Source organism: Anguilla anguilla, chromosome 2 (assembly GCF_013347855.1).
Source record: "Anguilla anguilla isolate fAngAng1 chromosome 2, fAngAng1.pri, whole genome shotgun sequence".
Lineage (NCBI taxonomy): Eukaryota > Metazoa > Chordata > Actinopteri > Anguilliformes > Anguillidae > Anguilla > Anguilla anguilla.
In genome coordinates, this window is record NC_049202.1 from 73,194,218 (window position 1) to 73,214,235 (window position 20,018).

Sequence of the window (20,018 nt, forward strand, 5' to 3'; positions counted from 1 at the left end):
TCATTCATAGCCTATTCAGTGCACCTTTGTCAGAAACGATCAGGGTGTGTAACTGAAATCAGCATCTTTGGTTTCAGTGGAGAAACTCTGAAAGTGCAGCAGGCCAACGTTGAGACTAGAGACCTCCTAATTACACACCAAAGTGTCTGTATTATGTCTGAATTTGTGTTTAGTATTTGTTGTTTTTAATGTACCTGCCCAGGGACTACAGTTGAAAATTAGCCCTGTTGGCTAAACTGGCACATTTACAGAAATGTTTATTAATGTGCACTGTCCCTGTAAAAATAAATGGAATAAAGTAAAGTAAATTAGAGTGTTGAATCCTAGACACATCTAACTTCAGTTACCCTCACAACACCCAAAAGCAATCACAGAATGAATCTTCAGCCGATTTTAAATGTGAGCACTCATCAAAGGAAGGTACACAGACACTCACACCTAAACACATGGGATATTGCTGTTCTGGCATTGCCATAGCCAAGGAAAGCTTTCTGAACAAAAAACAACATTGTAACTGTAACATTTTAAACCTTAAAGGCATACTATGCAGAATGTTCAGTCTTGCTGTGGTTCTGTGTTTACAACCAAGAATGTCTCCTCCTCCATTCTCAACATCACCAACCTACCTCTGTTTTCATATTTTATATGCATTTTTATACCATTTTCATTTCTTGATAGCTGTCACCATCACAGAAAAGCAATTCCAAGGTTGACTCTGGTTTTTGAAGGAGCCCTGTCGGCTTGTTGTTTCACTTCATTGTACTTGTGCTTCTTCACCTCCACCATCGCAGTAGCTAGCTAGTTACAAACGTTGCGCTGTAACCTGATCCCACCCCACAGGCTCTGTATCCACACCCACCCCTTAGTTCCAGTGAGGTAAATACAGCATACAGTAACCTTCTATACGATTCCGTGCTTCCCCAACAGTTTGGGGTTGGCCTGTTTTCAGTTTTCCTGTTTTAACATGACAATACCCCCAGGCCCACAGCGAGGTCCATATAGAAACGGTTTTGTTGAGAATGGTGTGGAAGAACGTGTCTAGCCTGCGCGGAGCCCTGACCTCAACCCCCGTTCAACACCTTTGTGATCAATTGGAAAGCCAACTGCGAGCCAGGCCAAATCGCCAAATCAGTGCCTGACCTCACAAATGCTCACAAAGGCTGAATGGAAGCAAATCCCTGCAGTGCACCAAGATCTAGGATAAAGCCATCTCAGAAGAGTAAAGGTTGTTATAGCTGCAAAGGGTGGGCCAACTATATATTAATGCCTATAACTTTGGATGAGATGTTGGATGTCAGGTGTCCACATACCATTTGGCCATGTAGTGTATATTAAACCTTGCACAATAATATTTTATTGACTACTTTAGGCATTTTAAACAACATGCAGAAATCTCACCATTGTATGATTTTGAGCTGTATTTAGCAAAACTTATGAACTCTTGGCCATCCAATGATGTCAACACCTGGGCCAGGAAAGGTTTGATGACTCTTTGTTTTGTTTTGTTTTTATTTGCAACATCTTGGAGCACTTTATGAAAGTTATTTGGAATGTAAGCATCAAATGGGAAAGCTTTGATGTTCAGGAGGTGTTCACCTGAAAACAGTAAAACATGGGAGATATTTAACATTCAATTCAACCAGTGTAAAGACTTATGATACATTCTTCATATGAAGACTTAACTGAGCACATTACCTATTTTGTTAAATTGGCTGTAGTTAAATGTTACACAGATAAATATCTGCGCATTTCTTGTTCCAGATGTAGGCCAGAATATGCCTTGTTTTGTGTTGTTGGGGAACTGTGGTGTGCTGTGTAGCAGCCAGACCCCAGTTGCTTTATTCATCATCACAACCCCTAGGGAATATGAACAGTTAGCCAGTATTTCAACAAATAGCAGATCTTCTGAATCAGGTTCATGCAAATGACTACCCTCTCCATTTGAAAACTATGAGAATTCTGTTTTAAAATCGAATAGGATGATGCTTTCTCTACCTACCTTTACTGTGGCCAAAATCCTGGGATGCGGTCTTGTTTGGAGGCTGATCGTTATAGGAAATAAATCCAAAGTCTGATGTCTATGAATGATTTGGAAGGAAAAGAAAATCCAAATAACAGTAGTTTATTAATTTAATGGATCCCGTCTCCCAGCAACTTCCAATGACAAAATATTTTCATTATCAACTTTAGAGAGAGGACAGCGAAGCCTGTGCTATGTATGTGGGAGATAAGATCTAGCATATTTGTGTTGTGTGTTTTGTATTAGGTTTATCTTTAGCTGATTTGATACAAATGATAAAACACTGAAAAACTGGGAAGGAAACCCTCACGGGCCTTAAAAAATAGAAAAAGAAAAATGAAGAGAAATACAGCTGCAAGCAGTGATTCCCAAGATCCAAGCAGCATCCTCAGCATAACGCCACCATGTGGTTTGATTAAGCCTCTGGGGCTGGAGTCTTAAACTATCAATACACATAACATGTTTACACATAACACATTTCATAACTTTATGTCAGTTTTGGAACTACTAGCAGTTTTGCGAGGAGGGACTTCTGACATTGTCAAGCCTCAAAGTAAAAAAATTGCAGGAGTTATGATTGTTTAATAATCGCAGTTTTTACAGACTATTATAGCATCACAAATTGGCCAATTGCCAGAAAATTTGATATTGGGTTACTGGGTGCCACCTTCTAGTAATATGGTTTCAGTTTCATAAGAATCAGCCAAGCGGTTATGGAATAACTCAGAAGTTTAGATGAGTAAATCCAATACGCAGGTACCTATGTTCTTAATGAGGGCTTTTGTCATTGTAGCAAATCTATGCAGAGATTTTATTTTTTTTATATTTGGACCTCTATAGTGCCATGATATGATTATACTGGACTAAAACCTTATGACTGTAGTCTTGAGATTACTGTCAGTGTACAAATCAAGTTTCAAACTTTATGACAAATGGTTTTGGCATTTATTAGCATTTTTGTGAAAAGCTATGCCCACTGAAATTTCCTTTATCATTCAGTCATATTTTGACATAAGTGCTCGAATATTTATTAATGTATAACAGTATATGAGCCACAATACCAAATTTCGTGCATATCGGTCAATTTTTGTAGGAGGAAAAGTATTTTGTGTTTTCAAAAACACATCTAAATGACAGAAAATCCAATATGAAGACTTTATGGGTCCTAGAGGCAAATTTGTTCCTCACAAGAAGAGAGGCCTGTTCACCAACTTTTATGGCAAATGGGGTACAGGGGCCAGACTCCTGAACATCTAAAATATTTCCACACGCCCTTCAGTGACACCAGTTGCTCAATCCGTCCCATTCTGTACTTTAAAGGATCGAAGAGTTCAGCCATCCCAACAAACCTACCAGGTTTGTTTTGGTTATTTTGAGCAATTCATACCAAATCACGGTTATTTGAGGTGAAATGGAAGCAATAATAATAATAATAATAACAATAATAATAACAATAATAATAATAATAATAATCCTAAGAAAAACAATAGGGTTCCAGCGGTTTTGCTGTTGGACCCCTAATTAAACTAAAAATAGTGTTGATGCAGGGAAAGAGAGAGTGTGGTACAGAGTGGCAGGGTATATGTGTTTTAAGAGAGAATTTGTTTTGTGTTACTGGTAGTGTGTGTGTGTGCGCATGCATGTGTGTGTGTATGTGCATTAGGGGTGGAGGGAGATGCCATGATTTGTATTTGTTTCTGTATTTGTTCAACCAAAAAATTTTGCATTTCTATTTGTATTCAGATAAAACCGAGAGTGGGCATGGCTAAAGTCGAAAGTGTGAAGGGTTTAACCCAAGGCCGTATAAAATGCCAAAAAATCTCTCATTTTTACCATTATAATCACAGGCACAGCTATTGTTGATATATTAAAGCATTAAAGTCATGGTTTTACAATGACATCGATAATAATGCGGTTTAACAGCAGGTCATTCGCTTTTTAAAGCTGTGTTTAACAAACAATGAACTATATGTTAATACATGTTAACTATATGTTAAAACCGTACCATCAGTTCAGTGTACCGTCACATCCCTAGTACGTTCAGTGAACGAATCAGTGAACTGATAAGGCTTGTTTGAGATTAGCTAGGCATGCGCAGTTTTGACCACCGCCTTGCCAAGCGCATTGTATGACGGTTAGAACGTTGTCCGATTTGCTCTGGAAATCCGACTGCGCGAGCCGCGGAAATCTCACGGGAGCGAGGCGCTCGGAGTTTTCAGGGCTAGGCGACGCAGTTGCTCTCCACCGACTGCACAACTTCATGCATGATGGGAAACGACTTGCTTCTGGTTTGCGCGAAGCGCCTATTGGCTCAGAAAAGCTGCCACCACCCACAAGGAAGTATATGAGATATATTTTAGCCATCATTATTCCAAGATAAACTTCACGAACTATCAGACAGACACCAAATGATTTTTTTTATCAGAATACTGACACTCACAATTGAACGCTTTACACATTCCTCATAAATGCTGTCTTAATAAACATCTCTGCAATGGAGTTTATATCGAAATAACTGTATAAAACCCTCTGAATAAAATATAACGAGAAAGTAATTAGAAGAAGCTCTTGGTACACAAACTCCTGTATCCAATAATAATAATAATAATAATAATAATAATAATAATAATAATAAATGAAGACTTGATTCACATCAATTTGTAGTGAGTGTTATAGTATTTCTAGCTCTTCGCGAACGCGATATCTACCATTACTAGACGAGGCGAGCAGGCTAATCAACCAAGAAGTGTCCGATTTTTGACTCCTCCCCCGACTGCAATCGGCTACTCTCGCCTGTTTTCGAAGCGAGCCGAAAGGTAATCTCAAACAAGCCTATAGTCTGCGAACGATAGTCAGTCAGTGAACGACCAGTACACGTTTGCTCGCAATTTACTGAGAGCTCAACTGAAGTGACTGAGAAATGAACGGATCGTTTCAGGAAGTGATTCAGTTCAGTTCGTTCACTCAAAAGTTTCGTTCTTTTAAAAGAATCGTTCTTTTGAAAGAATCGTTCGCGAACACTACTATTGACCTCTTTTTAGATGAGTCTGAAATAAAAAGCGGAAAAAAATGTCAACGTTTGTATTTATAAATTATAGTGGCTTTGTTATTTAGGCTAAGGGGAAATGTATTGAGGCAAATTATGGAATCACTGAGAAAGCCGCTAAAATGTGCAAAACACAAAATGGGAATCGATTGGCAAGTAGTTAAAGAAATACATTACAAAAATGTTTTGGTCGTAAGGAATTCAGCACATTTCTCCCTCCCTTCTCTTTGGCGTGCGCTTTCACACGCCAAATTGACCATCATTCTCTTCTTATCAATTCCACAGACAATGCGCAGCTTTGGTGGTTTGCTGGGACTGTACGCACGCAAATCGGTTACATTTCATGCAGTTACATTTAACGCAATTAAATCTCAGTTTCGGATAAAACCTGAAAAGAATATCGGTGGCCGAGTTCTTAGCCTATTATTTATATTGCTACAGCGTCCACAATTATTCAACCCCACCCTAAAGGGATGAATGGGAAACTCGTATCAAAGCACTGGTTATTCAGTTTCTGAACAGCATGCCAACGGCCATGGGCGAAGGAAGATATAGCATTTATGACGTTGGGAGTCATTTTAAGTTCCCAAAGCAGTGATGGCCTCGCTTTGGCCTATGCAGTGTTAAAGGAAACTTTCACTCTCTGCAGGTGTAATTGTGTCTAATTGAGAAACTTGGTTCTGACTTCTGAGCGAATCGCATCAAAGAGATAGGGAAAAAGATCCGAATCCAAATAATATTGGGCAAATTCGGGAGGAGAAAACATTCGGAGAGAACACATTATATGAGTGTTGCTGAATATGGTATTTGTATTTGGTACCAACCCTAGCGTGCGTGTGTGGGTGCATGTGCATGCACGTGTGTGTGCGTGAGTGTTTGTGTGTGTGCATGTGCATGCACGTGTGTGTGTGTGTGTATGTGTGTGTGTGCATGTGCATGCGCGTGTGTGTGCGTGAGTGTTTGTGTGTGTGTGCATGTGCATGCGCGTGTGTGTGCGTGAGTGTTTGTGTGTGTGTGCATGTGCATGCGCGTGTGTGTGCGTGAGTGTTTGTGTGTGTGTGCGTGTGCATGCGCGTGTGTGTGCGTGAGTGTTTGTGTGCGTGTGTGTGCGTGAGTGTGTGTGTGTGTGTGAGGCCTCATTAGTAGCACCAGCCCATCATATCTGTTAATCAGTTAATGTGAATATTTTCTGAAAAACAGACAGAGAAAACACAATCATAAAATTATTCTCACATGATTTTGGTGAGTAAGGAGAGGCCGCAGGGTGTTTGCCAGGACACCTTCACGATCATTGATGAGGTCAAGCCATTTGGATGTAGTGGAATTAATGTAGACATACTTTAAACCATTAAGGTCTGTGTTGGTCTTATTGGGCACTTTGTATAAGATATACCTGATGATGAACATTCAGATTAGAAAAAAAAAAACATTCATCAGACAGCATGACGATTCTTGATATGCAAACCACCCATCAAAGGAAAAAAAACCCGTAGGTAAAACTTTCAGTTCCCTTTAACTTTATCTAACTGTTTCTGCCTTTGAAAAAGTGATAAAACGCACCACGATGACATATCTTACTGAAAATCAGATCTATCTCTCCTGTGTCTCCTCTATTCTCTCATTCCTCCAGGTCTATCCATCCTCTGCTCTCTCATTCCTCCCAGCTTTCTGACAGACTGAGAGAAGCAGACTGCCCACTCCTCTTTTTTTTCAAAAAAGGAAAACTCATCATTAACCCATGAGAAACTGAGGGACAGAGGTGGAGCAGAACCATGAGCACCCTGTCACCCCCCCACCCCCAAGTCTCTCCTGTCAGTCTCTGCTGTATACTGGCTCATCAAACACAAGTGCCATAGCAGTAACCTTTAAAATATGATGGCACTGCTGTAGTACCATCTCTCTATTACTGGAATCCATGGAAAATCAGTAGACAAAATGTGAAATACTGCACCACAGGTCTAACCAAATCTTCATAAAGGTTTTTTTTGTTGCTGTTGCCATAATTTAAAGACCTCACTAACCAGTCCACCTCATCGCCATTTTCATCTCTGCAGACGATTTGGCCCTCGGAACCCCAGCACAGTACACTGACTGTGAGGACCACCCTCCACATGACTTCCTGAAACACACCAGGAATAATAACAGCAACACATCAATGTGGTTCATTTTCATTTTGCAATTTAAAACTAGACCATTAAAGACAGTTTTCAGTTAAAGGGGAATTGCACTTTATAACACTTCTGCTTCTCACGACTAATATTGTCCTTCTAATGAATGTGTCGCCTTTAATTTTTCGATTAGTTATTTCATTTTGTTAATATTTTACTGTTTTGTTGTTTTCCTACAAATGCAGGAAGTAGACCCAGGCAGTTTAGTGTCGAACTCGAGGATGCATATCATTGCGCGACTTCTGATGTGGGCGTACCTGCAGACAATAACATTAGGTTGGTCGTAGAAATAGTGTTGTATGATTACTAGCTAGCGAAACTGAAAATGTCTGAGGACAAAATAAATGGATGGTGGCAACAGCCAGCAAGCTGTCTAACTGTTACCGTAGACACCCTATGTATCACAAACAGACGCGATAGCGTTAGCCAGCCCGCTTAGTACCTACCTCGAGCGGTTCGACCAACGATGGGAAAACGGTGGGTACAGCTCCAGGCTTCAGACGGTCGCCTTGGTAGTCGGTGGCTTCAAGTGGTCGCTGCATTAGTCCTCGTTTGGGAACTTCTTCGGCTGTTATGTTGGGGTGTCTGATTACATCCAGCCATGTCTGGCACAAAGTTGCATCGCGTGGAAAACTATGAAAATGTGCTTTCAAGGCAAGTTTAACAGGGGCATTATAACAACCGTTTAGGTAGTAAGTGTATAATTCGTCCAGGTGCGTAGAACTGCCGAAATCCGTCCTGCTAGAGTTGGATTAGTATCTGCGTTCATTTGCTAATTACATACCGCGTTAGATTTAAACTTTTCCCTGTGTGGCAACTGTTCTTTGTTTTTAGGTTGTGTTAGGTTTCTTTGTTTTTAGGTTGTGTTAGGCTTCTATCTACCACTTTGATTCTTAGAATTGATAGATTGCGATTATTGCACTATTACAGACTGTGAACCTGTGTAATCAGCGTGTTATTTGACTCAGGTTTTCAGTTGCTAATTAGGTACACTCGGAGCGACGCTAGCTTCGCTCCCTCCTAGTTTATGAGCCAGCTCCCCATTCCAGTCTGTGCTCTCCCCCTCAGAAGGCGCTTCCAGCGACGTGGCCCCCCTCGACAACGGAACCCCTCTAACCTCTGCTACCCCCGCTGACCCCCTGTGAGAACTTCACGGTCACAGGGGGGTTATGGAACTGCCAGTCTGCTACGCGCAAGGCAGACTTCATCTCCGCCTATGTCTCCCTCCTATCCCTGCAGTGCCTTGCCCTCACAGAAACCTGGATCACACCAGACAACTCTGCCACTCCTGCTGCCCTCTCGTCCTCCTACTCCTTCTCCCACACCCCCCGGTGATCTGGCCGTGGTGGTACTGGTCTACTGATCTCCCCCACCTGGAAATTCTCTGTTCTCCCCCTCCCTGACCTGTCTATATCCACTTTTGAATTCCATCCTGTCTCTATCACCTACCCTGCTAACCTCTATATTATTGTTATTTATCGTCCCCCGGTGCCCCTGGGAAGCTTCCTGGATGAGCTAGACACCCTGCTCAGCTCCTTCCCTGAGGACGGCACCCCGCTGATCCCCCTGGGAGATTTTAACATCCACCTAGAGGCCTCCCAGTCTGCTGCCTTCCTACCACTACTCCACTCCTTCGACCTCTCCCTACAACACTCTCCCCCAACCCACAAGGCAGGCAACCTCCTAGACCTGATCTTCCTGAGGACCTGCTCCAGCTCCAATCTCACGGTTACCCCCCTGCATACGTCTGACCATCACTTAATCTCCTTCTCCCTCCCCCTCTCTCAACATCCTCCCTCTCCTCCTCCCACCCCCACTGTCACTGTCCGCCGTAACCTCCGCTCCCTATCACCCTCTTCTCTTGCTCCCAGAGTGACTGCTTCCCTCCCCCCTCTTCAATCATTTTCCAAGCTCCCCACTAACTCTGCATCCTCCACCCTAACTTCATCTCTCTCCTCAGCACTCGACTCCCTATGCCCCTTTGTCCCTAGGCCAGCACGTTCATCCCCTCCCAGTCCATGGATGTCTGACATCCTACGCACCTCCAGGGCCAGCCTCCGTGCTGCTGAGAGGAAGTGGGCCAAATCCAGGGACCCATCTGACCTCTCAGCCTATCAGTCTCTCCTGACAGAGTTTTCTTCTGCTGTCACTGCTGCTAAGGAAAAATTCTACCAAACTAAAACTCATAACTCCATTTCTAACCCTCATCAACTTTTCTCTATTTTCTCTTCTCTCCTCAGTGTGCCACCTCCTCCACCCCAGTCTTCACTGCAGATGACTTTGCAGCATTCTTTGACGAAAAGATTGCAGACATCCGCAGCTCCTTTGTCCCCTCCGCGCTCTCTGCCCCCTCTGTGCTCTCCGCCCCCTCTGTGCCCTCCGCGCCCTCTGCCCCCACTGCCCCCTCCGTGCCCTCCGCCCCCTGTTTTTCCACATTTTCTCTCCTCTCAGACTGAAGTTTCCCAGCTTCTGCTCACCCACCGCCCTACCACCTGCGCCCTCGACCCTATCCCCTCATCTCTCCTCCAGGCAATCACACCAGACATCCTCCCTTTTGTCACCTCCCTCGTGAACTCCTCCCTATCTTCTGGATGTTTCCCCTCATCCTTCAAGAGGTCCCACATCACCCCGCTGCTGAAGAAACCCACACTAGATCCTTCAGTCATTCAGAACTACCGCCCTGTATCTCTCCTCCCTTTCCTATCCAAAACACTTGAACGTGCTGCATCTAACCAACTCTCTGCTTTCTTCTCTCAGAACAACCTGCTTGACCCCCACCAGTCTGACTTCAGGCCTGGCCACTCAACCGAGACTGCACTCCTCTCGGTCAGTGAGTCACTCCATGCCACACGAGCAGCCTCCCTCTCCTCTGTCCTGATTCTTCTAGACCTCTCCGCTGCATTTGACACTTTGGAGCACTCTATCCTCCTGTCCTCCCTGGCAGCAACAGGGATCTGCGGCACAGTCCTTGACTGGATTGAGTCTTACCTCTCTGACCGTTCCTTCCAGGTTGCCTGGGCGGGTAAGGTATCACCACCCCGTCCCCTCGAGTTCCCCAGGGCTCAGTCCTCGGTCCCCATCTCTTCTCCTTATACACCAGATCCCTTGGCCCTGTAATATCCGCCCATGGCTTGTCCCATCACTCCTATGCCGACGACACGCAACTCTTTCTCTCCTTCTCCCCATCGGACACACAGGTCCCTGCCCGCATCTCCGCTTGCCTGAGGGACATCCAGAGCTGGATGGACAATCACCACCTGAAGCTCAACCCGGGAAAGACGGAGCTAATCTTTATTCCTGCTCTATCCTCTTCCCTCCTCGACTTTTCCATTTCCTTAGGGGACACCTTAGTGACATCATCACCGTGTGCCAAGAATCTCGGAGTGGTGATGGACAACAGGCTGTCCCTCTCCAAGAACATCGCAGCAGTAAGCCGGGCATGCCGATTTTTCCTGTATAACATCCGGAGAATCCGCCCCTTTCTCACCACCTACTCAACCCAGTTCCTGGTCCAAGCAATGGTTCTATCCTGCCTGGACTACTGCAACTCTCTTCTGGCTGGACTACCGGCATCTGCCACCAGACCCCTGCAACTCATTCAGAATGCTGTGGCTCGTCTGGTCTTCAACCTCCCCAGACACTCCCACGTCACTCCCCTGCTCACTACCCTCCACTGGCTGCCTGTTATAGCTCGCATCAAATTTAAAACATTGGTCTTAGCATACCAGGCAGTCAAGGGATCAGCCCCAGCATACCTCCACAAGATATTCAAACCCTACGTGCCAGCCAGATCCCTCCGCTGCTACCTCAGGACGCCTGGCACCTCCCCCTCTTCGCACCTGCACTTCCAGAACACGTCTCCTGTCTGTTCTGGCCCCACGATGGTGGAATGATCTCCCCGTGGAGGTCAGAACAGCTGAGACACTGACCCATTTCAAACAACGACTGAAGACTCACCTCTTCAGGCTGCACCTCTCCCCATCCCTCCCTACCCCCCTGTAAATGACTGTAAGCTTAGGGTTGTAACTAGGCAGCTGTTTTGTAGGTGACTTAGGTGCATTAACGGTCTTAACTACTGCTTGTATTTTTTCCATAGATTACGTTGTTGCCGTTCTCGTTGTGTTAGTGTTAATCAGTTTAACCTTCAGGGTCCAAGTTGAACTATGTGGTAGTTCCCTGCACTTGGACCGGTACTTCTCTCTAGGGTTTTCGTCATACTTGTTCCTGGTTATGGTTATACACTTTGCTGTACGTCGCTCCGGATAAGAGCATCTGCCAAATGCCTGTAATGTAATGTAATGTAATGTAACCAGGTACAATGCAGCTCATTATTACACCAATATCGCACCAAACAAAAGAACGTTAGTTTGTTCAATTTCAACGCTAAGTTAACAGAATGTTTTGCTTCGCTTCTTCTCGATTTTGCCGCGAAACAAAATTGAAGAAGAAAAAAACGGAAACCGTACTACTATGTGGACTTGCGCTGTAAAAAAAGGTCTTTCTTTCTAACATTAGATATTTAAAATGAAATAACTAATCGAAAAATTAAGGGCGACACATTCATTATAAGAACAATATCAGTCATGAGAAGCATTAGAGTTATTAAAGTGCAATTCCCCTTTAAAGGCTAGAGACTGTGAATGAATTACATTGCCTGAGATGGTTGAAATTAATACATTTTGATTGTCATTTTTTGATTGTCATTCTTGATGTTTATTATCTGACATCAACTGATAATAAAGGATGGGAGAGAGAGAGAGAGAGAGAGGAGGAAGGGAGAGGGAGGTTGGGAGGGAGAGAGAGAGAGAGAGACAAATAGATATAAGTTGACCCGTATCAGATACTCACCATGACTCTTGGTCAAAAGATCAAACAGAGCCGGAGTAGCATAACATGAACCACCTTTATGTTAATGGAAAAGATTGCTTATAAGGTTGTAGCCCTTTGAGGCCACAAAAATCTCATCCCATTGAAGTCCATTGTATAACAATCACCTGCAGCGAATATCTAGAAAACTCATCAAATCCCAGTGAACCTATCTGAACAGATCGATAGCACCCCGGGTAAGTGGAAACATAGTTAATTTCATTTTTAAGTAAGCTTCCCCTGTAATTAAAAATTTGTATTCAGAAATGTTACCCATGGAACACGGGCAGACAAACACACACCAAAAGCACACGAACCAGCACATGCACACAAGAACAAGCACATGAAAGTGCATTTTCAGTGAGTATATGACAGAAGTTGAAACAACTGACCTGTGTCCTCAGATGACTGACCTCAGATGAAATTGTCTGTTCCTCTGGATGGCTTTGACTTACAGAAGAATCGGTGCCTGTTTAAATAAGCTTAAGACTGAGGGGGTGGTGTCGTAAGACACCCGTATGAGTTTCTGGCGGTTGCATTTTAACATTTTTCAGAAGAACTTTTGGGAAGGGGAATTTGCAGACATTTCCTTGAGCTATAATGTTAAACCAGCCTAACTGGTTTTTATCATGGGCATAAAGCCCCACCCACTAGGGTTGGGTTGGTTTTGCCGGTCCGGTCTGCTGCACGAGCTTAAACCGGTTTGATTTTATGCGAACCGACTGAATCGGCATTTGTCAGTATGAGACGTAGCCTACTGGCAAATTAAAAAGTAGCCTACATCAGCAACCTGTGCTGACGGCGCTAAATCAAACTTGTATTCAGAGGTGGGTAGGGTAGCCAAAACCTGTACTCAAGTAAAAGTATTGTTACTTTAAAATAATAATGACTCAAGTAGAAGTAAAAGTAGTCATCCAAATAATTACTTGAGTAAGAGTAAGAAAGTATCTCGTGAAAAGACTACTCAAGTACTGAGTTACTTCATATAATCTGATTTAATGTTGAAATAAAATCAAAAAAATTGATGGCAACGTTGAATCACATTTCTAGTTACTGTTGCTAGCTTTACAAATCGGAACCGTCCCTTATTTGGACAGTAGAATACGCGTTACGCATTTAACTCATGGCTACGGACGCATTTTCATTCGTATGTTTGTGAACGATAGCGTTTATAGTAATCGCTGTTTTGAATACAATTCAATAGTTAGCTAGCTAGCTAGCTAGCCGGGATAACAAGCATGCCGTGAGACCATTCTGACCTAAAACCAAGAATTTTAATATTGGCTAGGTGACAAGTGACGTTGAACCTATCATAAAGCTAGCTGGCATTCAAAACCCGTTTCAGAGGGTCTTAGAAAGACGTTATGTATACACTGCACGGCCACACCATTTAAAAAGCAAGACAGTGCTAGGAAGATTAATTTGATTGACTTATGGTTTCATGCAGTTTTATTAAATAATGTAATGACAAAAATGACCAAAATTGGTGCTAATTGTATGGTATAAAACGAGAAGGAACTATTTTTCTTGATAGCATCATTGTTTTCATAGAATTAACGACCAGAGGTTTTTGTTTAACAACGGTGCAAATAGAACTACCAACCAGAGTTTTTGCATAACAACGGTCCAAATAGAACTACCAACCAGAGTTTTGCTTGACAACGGTAAAGCCGCTACACTCTCATTCCTGCTCTCAACGAAGGCGGACGCTTTTTCCTCTGCTCCCTCCCTGCCCTTATCTGCCCCTGCTTGCTGCTCTCTTGTCTTGTGCTGCGTCTGTCTGAACTATCCGGAGCCTCTCTCTGCATTTCTCTCCGAAACCTAAAAGCATGGATCTGATCAACTGGTCTCTCAACGCAATTGATAGTATTTTCTCGACGAGAAGAACGGGTCAGGGAGAGCCCTCTTGCCCTGACGGAACGTTTGCAGCCGGATACACGATAGACTCCTGGAACGAGTGGAGGGTCGTGTGCCTGTCGATCCTTTCCGTTGAGGATGTTGAAGACGTTTACTTGATTGGAATTATGATAACAGGCTTTCTGCTGTTTGGAGCTGGCAGCATCCTGATTTATCGCAAAATGCCGAAGGCGTTGGCAGCACTAATTGGGAAGCTGCCCGCCATTGAGGGAACGGGCAGGGCTGTCAACACTCAGACTCAAGCGATTTGTGAGCTCAATCGCAAACTGGATGCGATTGGATCGCAAATTCGCATGACGGATACCAACTTGGAGAAGTTGTCGGTTCGGCTCACTGAAATGGGCCACTAATTCGGATGATTGGAACAACGCTGAGAGAACCACAGGACTAAAGGTAGACGAAAAATGCAGAAGTCTGCCTGAACCCAAAACAATCCTTATCCTCATTGGCTCCCCCACATCGGCCTTGGAAGGCTGATATCTCTCCACTCTCCTGGATTGTTATGCAGCCAGATGCTCGGCCCTACCCCCACCTCCCTGCTCCTATGGAACTTTGTCTCTGGATCAGGACTCTTCGAGGTCATCTCCACGGCAACGGCCGTGTCCTCGTCATCAGTATCAGACGGCAGAGACAATGTTGAGACTGTGGTGGAGATGAAGTCCATGGACTTACACACACACGCACATGAAGATAACACACACACCACCTCCTACTCAACGCCTTCTTGGCTCCCACCCCCCCTCCCTCCCCCGTTACAGTGCAGTCGGCTGAGGGTTGATGCGCTGCGCCTGAGCGGCTGCGCGCTCCCCCCAGTGTCTGTGCTGCGACACTTCCCCTCCCCGACACCCTACCCCCTGCCACATGTGCAAGTCTTCGAGTTTTTGTTGTAATGTTTGTAATGTTTGTAATGTTTTTATGATGTTGCTATGTGCTGAGGTTTTTCTTCGTTTCAATGAAACGAGTGCCCTCTCGTTTCATTGAAAGGACTGTTTTTCTTCCTCCTCCTTCCTCCTGTTCTCTCATTTCTCATCTAATAAGTTGGCGCCGCAGATGGCTGCCTCGGTGTGTTGACCAAAGCAAATTCCTCGTATGTGTAAATGTACTTGGCAATAAATTCGATTCTGATTCTGATTCTGATTCTGATGGGCTCCCATTCTGTTCCACTCAGGAGCGGCTGAGTCACGTTCGATGCCTAGTGGTAGAATTTGGTATTGCCGGTCCGGTCCGGTGTTTGGCTTAATATTTTACGGCCTAACCCTACCACCCACCTTGACTTCTTGCACTCAAACCTCTCTTGATGCAGATTTTCTGGAATCTCTGGTAAATATTCAAGTACGTGCTGCTCAGCTACAATAATGAATAATGCTTCCATTCACAGAAAGTCACTTATGCTACTATAGTATGAACTATAGAGACAGAACTCCAGTACATTGGCCCTGAGATAGCATCTCAGTCTCAGCTCTACATCCATCACTCTTAGCTCTACATCCATCAGCCTTAGCCCTACATCCATCAGCTTTAGCCCTACATCCATCACTCTTAGCCCTACATCCATCAGCCTTAGCTCTACATCCCTCACTCTTAGCTCAACATCCATCACTCCTAGCTCTACATCCCTCAGCCTTAGCCCTACATCCAAAAGCCATAAATCTACATCTACCAGCCTATGGATACTATGAATGAATGATTTCACGGTTTTCCAGAATTGTGATGGATCCCCTGTACTTCTGGATAAAGATGTTATGTAATAGCTGGATTTGGCTTTTCTAATCAAGATAAGACATTTATTTCCAAGTTGTCTGAAAAACAGCCAATCCAGGGTTAAGTCAGGGGTGAGTCTAAAGTAAAAGTAGTCAAAAAAGTAGCTATTCACAAGGTCTGAGTCAGGAGCAATACAGCCAGTGTCAAAAAGAAAAATCATGAAATTCGTTAAGGACCTCAAACAAAAGACACAACCGCAGAGATCCAGCAGAGAATCAAACCTACAATTCCAGAACTACAAGTTTAGTTTCTAAAGCATGACATCACACTCCCAGCTTAGGGTCAGAGGGCGGGGCAGCTGCTATTGTGTCTGAAAGTGGAGGCGGGAGCAGCAGGAGGCTTACTGTGAAGTTCCCAGGTAAAGGTGGAAGAGAGTCACTGCAGTTAATCCTAAAATCAAATGAAATCAAATCAATTTTATTTGTTTAGCGCATTTTTACAGAAAACTGTCACAAAGATGCTTTACAGAGTAGCAGAAAAAGGGCAGATCACCAAATGGTATGTTACAGTATAGTGCAGTTTAGAGAACTGAATATAAGTGCACTTAATTTTAATTCCTGAATTGACTGTACTCCCTTTACCTGGGAGACAGATGGGAGGACAGTCTGGCCAATCGGGAGACAGGTGGGAGGACAGTCTGGCCAATCGGGAGACAGGTGGGAGGACAGTCTGGCCAATCGGTAGCGCTAATTGGTCAGTTACTTAACCGGGAGGAAAGAAAACCAGGGGCGGGGCGGATTCCGGTTTTTAAGGGCCGGATTTGATGACCCCTGTTGTACGGTATTGGCCTCAGCTCTGAAACACGGTTCCGCTGTTCCCATGAGCAGACTGAAGATGGCGCCATTGCGTAGCGCGTGCGTGACTTTGGTAGATGAGCGCTCCGTTTGATCGTGAAAGGAAAAAGTGTCCCTTCGGCTCAAGCGTACCAAAGTGAAGCAGGTGATCGCAGTTTTAAAAACACAGTTTGAGACCTTGAATGTACATTTTCGCGGTCAGACTGAGCTATGTGGGCACAGATACATAGACCAAACTAACAAACACCAGAATGGCTTTGGATTTGCTTTCTTAATTTAGGTGGCTGACAGACTAAAACTCACGTGCTTCTTATTATTTGTGTCATATACGCAGTATAAATGCTGCTATTTAAAAGGATGAATGTAAAGGAATAACTATTCATCCACGGCTGAAAGCTAAGGGAGAGCTCAGAAAAGTTGCTCTGTGAGTAGACACAGCCTGTGACACCATTGCAGAGGAATTGAATTACCGGTCAGCGTGTGGACAATACTGCCCGGGACAGCCTGGGCTAAGCCCCTCGGAGTGCATCCCGTCTGGACAGACACACAGAAGGAGAATTAGGGTAACTGCCCCTGGGGACTTGGCGTCTGTAATATTCCAGCAAAGGAAATCCACCATTTCACCGGTTAGGATGAGCGCTGCTTGTGCCTGTCAGACTGCGTACCAACGCGCAGGGAACGTCGTTCCTCTTCCTCTCGCTGATTATGCTTGTAAAGGATGGGCTGGAGTGTTTCAGGGAAAGACAGACTAGCCTGGTGTTGTGTTATTTACAATTTCTGTATATTGCTTTGGCAACGGTACCCAGGTTGTCCTGCCAGTAAGGGACGATTGAATTGAACTGAATATGTATGAGAGAAGGGGGGGGGGGGGGGGGGAAGTGAGAGAGGGATGAAGATAGGGAGAGAGGGGGATAGAGAGAGAGAGAGTGAGAGGGAGGTAGGGAGGGAGAGAGAGAGAAAGAAGAAGATAGGAAGGAGAGAGAGAAAGACAGAGAGAGAGGGAGGGAGGGAGAGAGAGACAGATAGAGAAAGAGAGAGAGAGAGAAAGAGAGAAAGAGAGACATGAAGAGAGAGGGAGAGAGGGAGAGAGAAAAGAGTGGAAGAGGACGAAGAAGAGAGAGAGAGACAGACAGCGAGACAGTGAGACAGAGAGAGAGACAGTGATAGAGAAAGATGGGGAGAGAGAAACTGAGATGAATATGGGCTGTCTGATGTAAAACAAAAATAAAAAGGCAACAGCAATTTTAAAATCCACATGTCGAGTATCTTGTGTTAATACAATGTTCTATAAGTGAAATGCCCTTGGATTTGACCAGAGTGTAATCTGCAGTTATGTGCCAATGCGTGTGAGTAATGCACTTGGATTTAACAGAGGAGTCTAAACCTAACCCACTGGAGGGAGAGAACATTTTTTAGCCAATTAAATCAGGGGATGAGTTTTTGCGAGAGCCAGATCTGGGATTTAGCCAGGACGCCGGGGAACCCCCTACTCTTTGCAAATAGTGTCATGGGATCTTTAATGACCACAGTGAGTCAGGACCTTGGTTTAACGTCTCATCCGAAAGACAGCATCTCCTACAGCACAGTGTCCTCATCACTGCACTGGGGCATTGGGGTTTATTTGACCAGAGGGAAGATTGCCCCCTGCTGGCCCAACAACACCACTTCTAGCAGCAACTCAGTATTCCCTGGTAGTCTCCCATCCAAGTACTAACCAAGCCCACACTTGCTTAGCTTCAGCCAGTCGGCACGAGCAGAGTGCATGGTGGTATGGCTGCCGGCACATACACACGCACACACACACACATACATGTGTACACACACTCACACACACACAAGCACACGCACCTACACGCATGCACACAAACACACACATGCACTCTCACAGACACACACACACACACAAACACATACCTGCACGCACACACACACACACACACACACACACACACACCCTCCATATGTGTGGGCCCGTTCTATAAGACGAAGCCTCATTCCAGCAATGCAACATAGCGGATAAACCTTCCCAGGGTGCACCAGGCAGCCCCTTATTCATTTTTCCTGCTTTTTACCTTGTCTACATGACAACATATTTCATCTCGTATTTTTTTATTTGTCATGCAGAACCCTGGGCCGTTCCTAACTGCTCCTAACTACTGTGTCCTCAAAGTATTTACTTTCTACTAAAGCATTCTTATGTACTTTTTAGTACCTGCTGAGGCCTGCTTAGAAGGGGCAGAGTCAAGGGCAGAGGCTTAGTCTTAGAGTCAACTGAAATTTGTGTTTAACATTGACTTACAAATAAAAACGAGTGAAATTAGTTTTTCCTTCAAGAACGCAGCCTGGAGGAGAATTATTTGGAGATGTCTGAACATGTCATTTGGAGCACATTTGGAATGAAACCAGTCGAACACTTGAATTCATTTGTATGATGTACTCATCTGACTAAAATAAAACTTTATTGATTTAAGAATGTTTTTTTTATTAGGAAGACATCCACAGACACACAGTAAATACATCTGGGTGATGTAGTCCCACCCCATTGTCCACCCGCAGTTATTCACTCAAGCAGCAATCGCTTGATAGAAGAAAAGCACAGCAGGGGCTCATGGGAGATCTGTGTCAGGTCCCCTCCACACACAGACATCCACAAACGCACAGCAGAGACATTTGGGTAATGTAGTCCCACCCCATTGTCCACCCGCAGTTATTCACTCAAGCGGCCAATCGCTTGATAGAAGAAAAGCACAGCAGAGGCTCATGGGAGATCTGTGTCAGGTCCCCTCCACACACAGACATCCACAAACGCACAGCAGAGACATTTGGGTAATGTAGTCCCACCCCATTGTCCACCCGCAGTTATTCACTCAAGCGGCCAATCGCTTGATAGAAGAAAAGCACAGCAGAGGCTCATGGGAGATCTGTGTCAGGACCCCTCCACACACTCAATAAACCGAGCTGTGGACGTCAGTAAGGCATGAGGGTGGCCACCTCACAGCCTGCAGGGGGGGACTTCTACACGGGCATCTAAGCGGCCGCCTGTCTCTCCGGTGTCCTCAGGTCACGGGGTTGCGGGTTTTACTCGGCGTCTGTAGGCCGTCCAAAAACAGCTGCAGAACAAGGGGTTTGACTCCGCGTGGAATGAGCGTTAAGACCCTGAACGCGTGCTGTTATAACATCCCCTTCGGCTGTAATTATGACACAATCATGTGCATGCAATAAGCGCTTGTGTAGTGTGTGTGTGTGTGTGTGTGTGTGTGCGTGCGTGTGTGTATGCTCGCGTATGTACATATGTGCACATGCAGGAATGTAGGTAGAACTTTTTAAAAAAGTACAGATTTATATATATATATATATATTTAGTAAAACCAAACAAACAACTAAACGTAAATAATTTGATTTCATAAATATATATATATATATATATTTATGAAATCAAATTATTT

The 20,018-nt window shown here is 44.4% G+C and overlaps 1 protein-coding gene across 2 annotated transcripts in view; it reads right to left on the reverse strand.

Annotated features, from left to right (window-relative positions):
• The window catches only part of LOC118218948 (deoxyribonuclease-2-beta-like), a 29,126-nt gene extending 21,879 nt beyond the window's left edge, over positions 1-7,247 (reverse strand). For both annotated transcript variants that reach the window (XR_004763587.1, XM_035401731.1), the window contains exons 1-5: positions 7,088-7,247; positions 6,300-6,459; positions 2,000-2,078; positions 1,696-1,857; positions 1,399-1,596 (exon numbers count right to left, since the gene is read on the reverse strand). Coding sequence is in view for 1 of the 2 variants with exons in the window: in XM_035401731.1 (XP_035257622.1) it covers positions 1,399-1,596; positions 1,696-1,857; positions 2,000-2,078; positions 6,300-6,459; positions 7,088-7,179 (691 nt within the window). In the remaining variant the exon portion in view is untranslated. The remainder of the gene's footprint in view (positions 1-1,398; positions 1,597-1,695; positions 1,858-1,999; positions 2,079-6,299; positions 6,460-7,087) is intronic.
• Between the last annotated feature and the right edge of the window lie 12,771 nt (positions 7,248-20,018).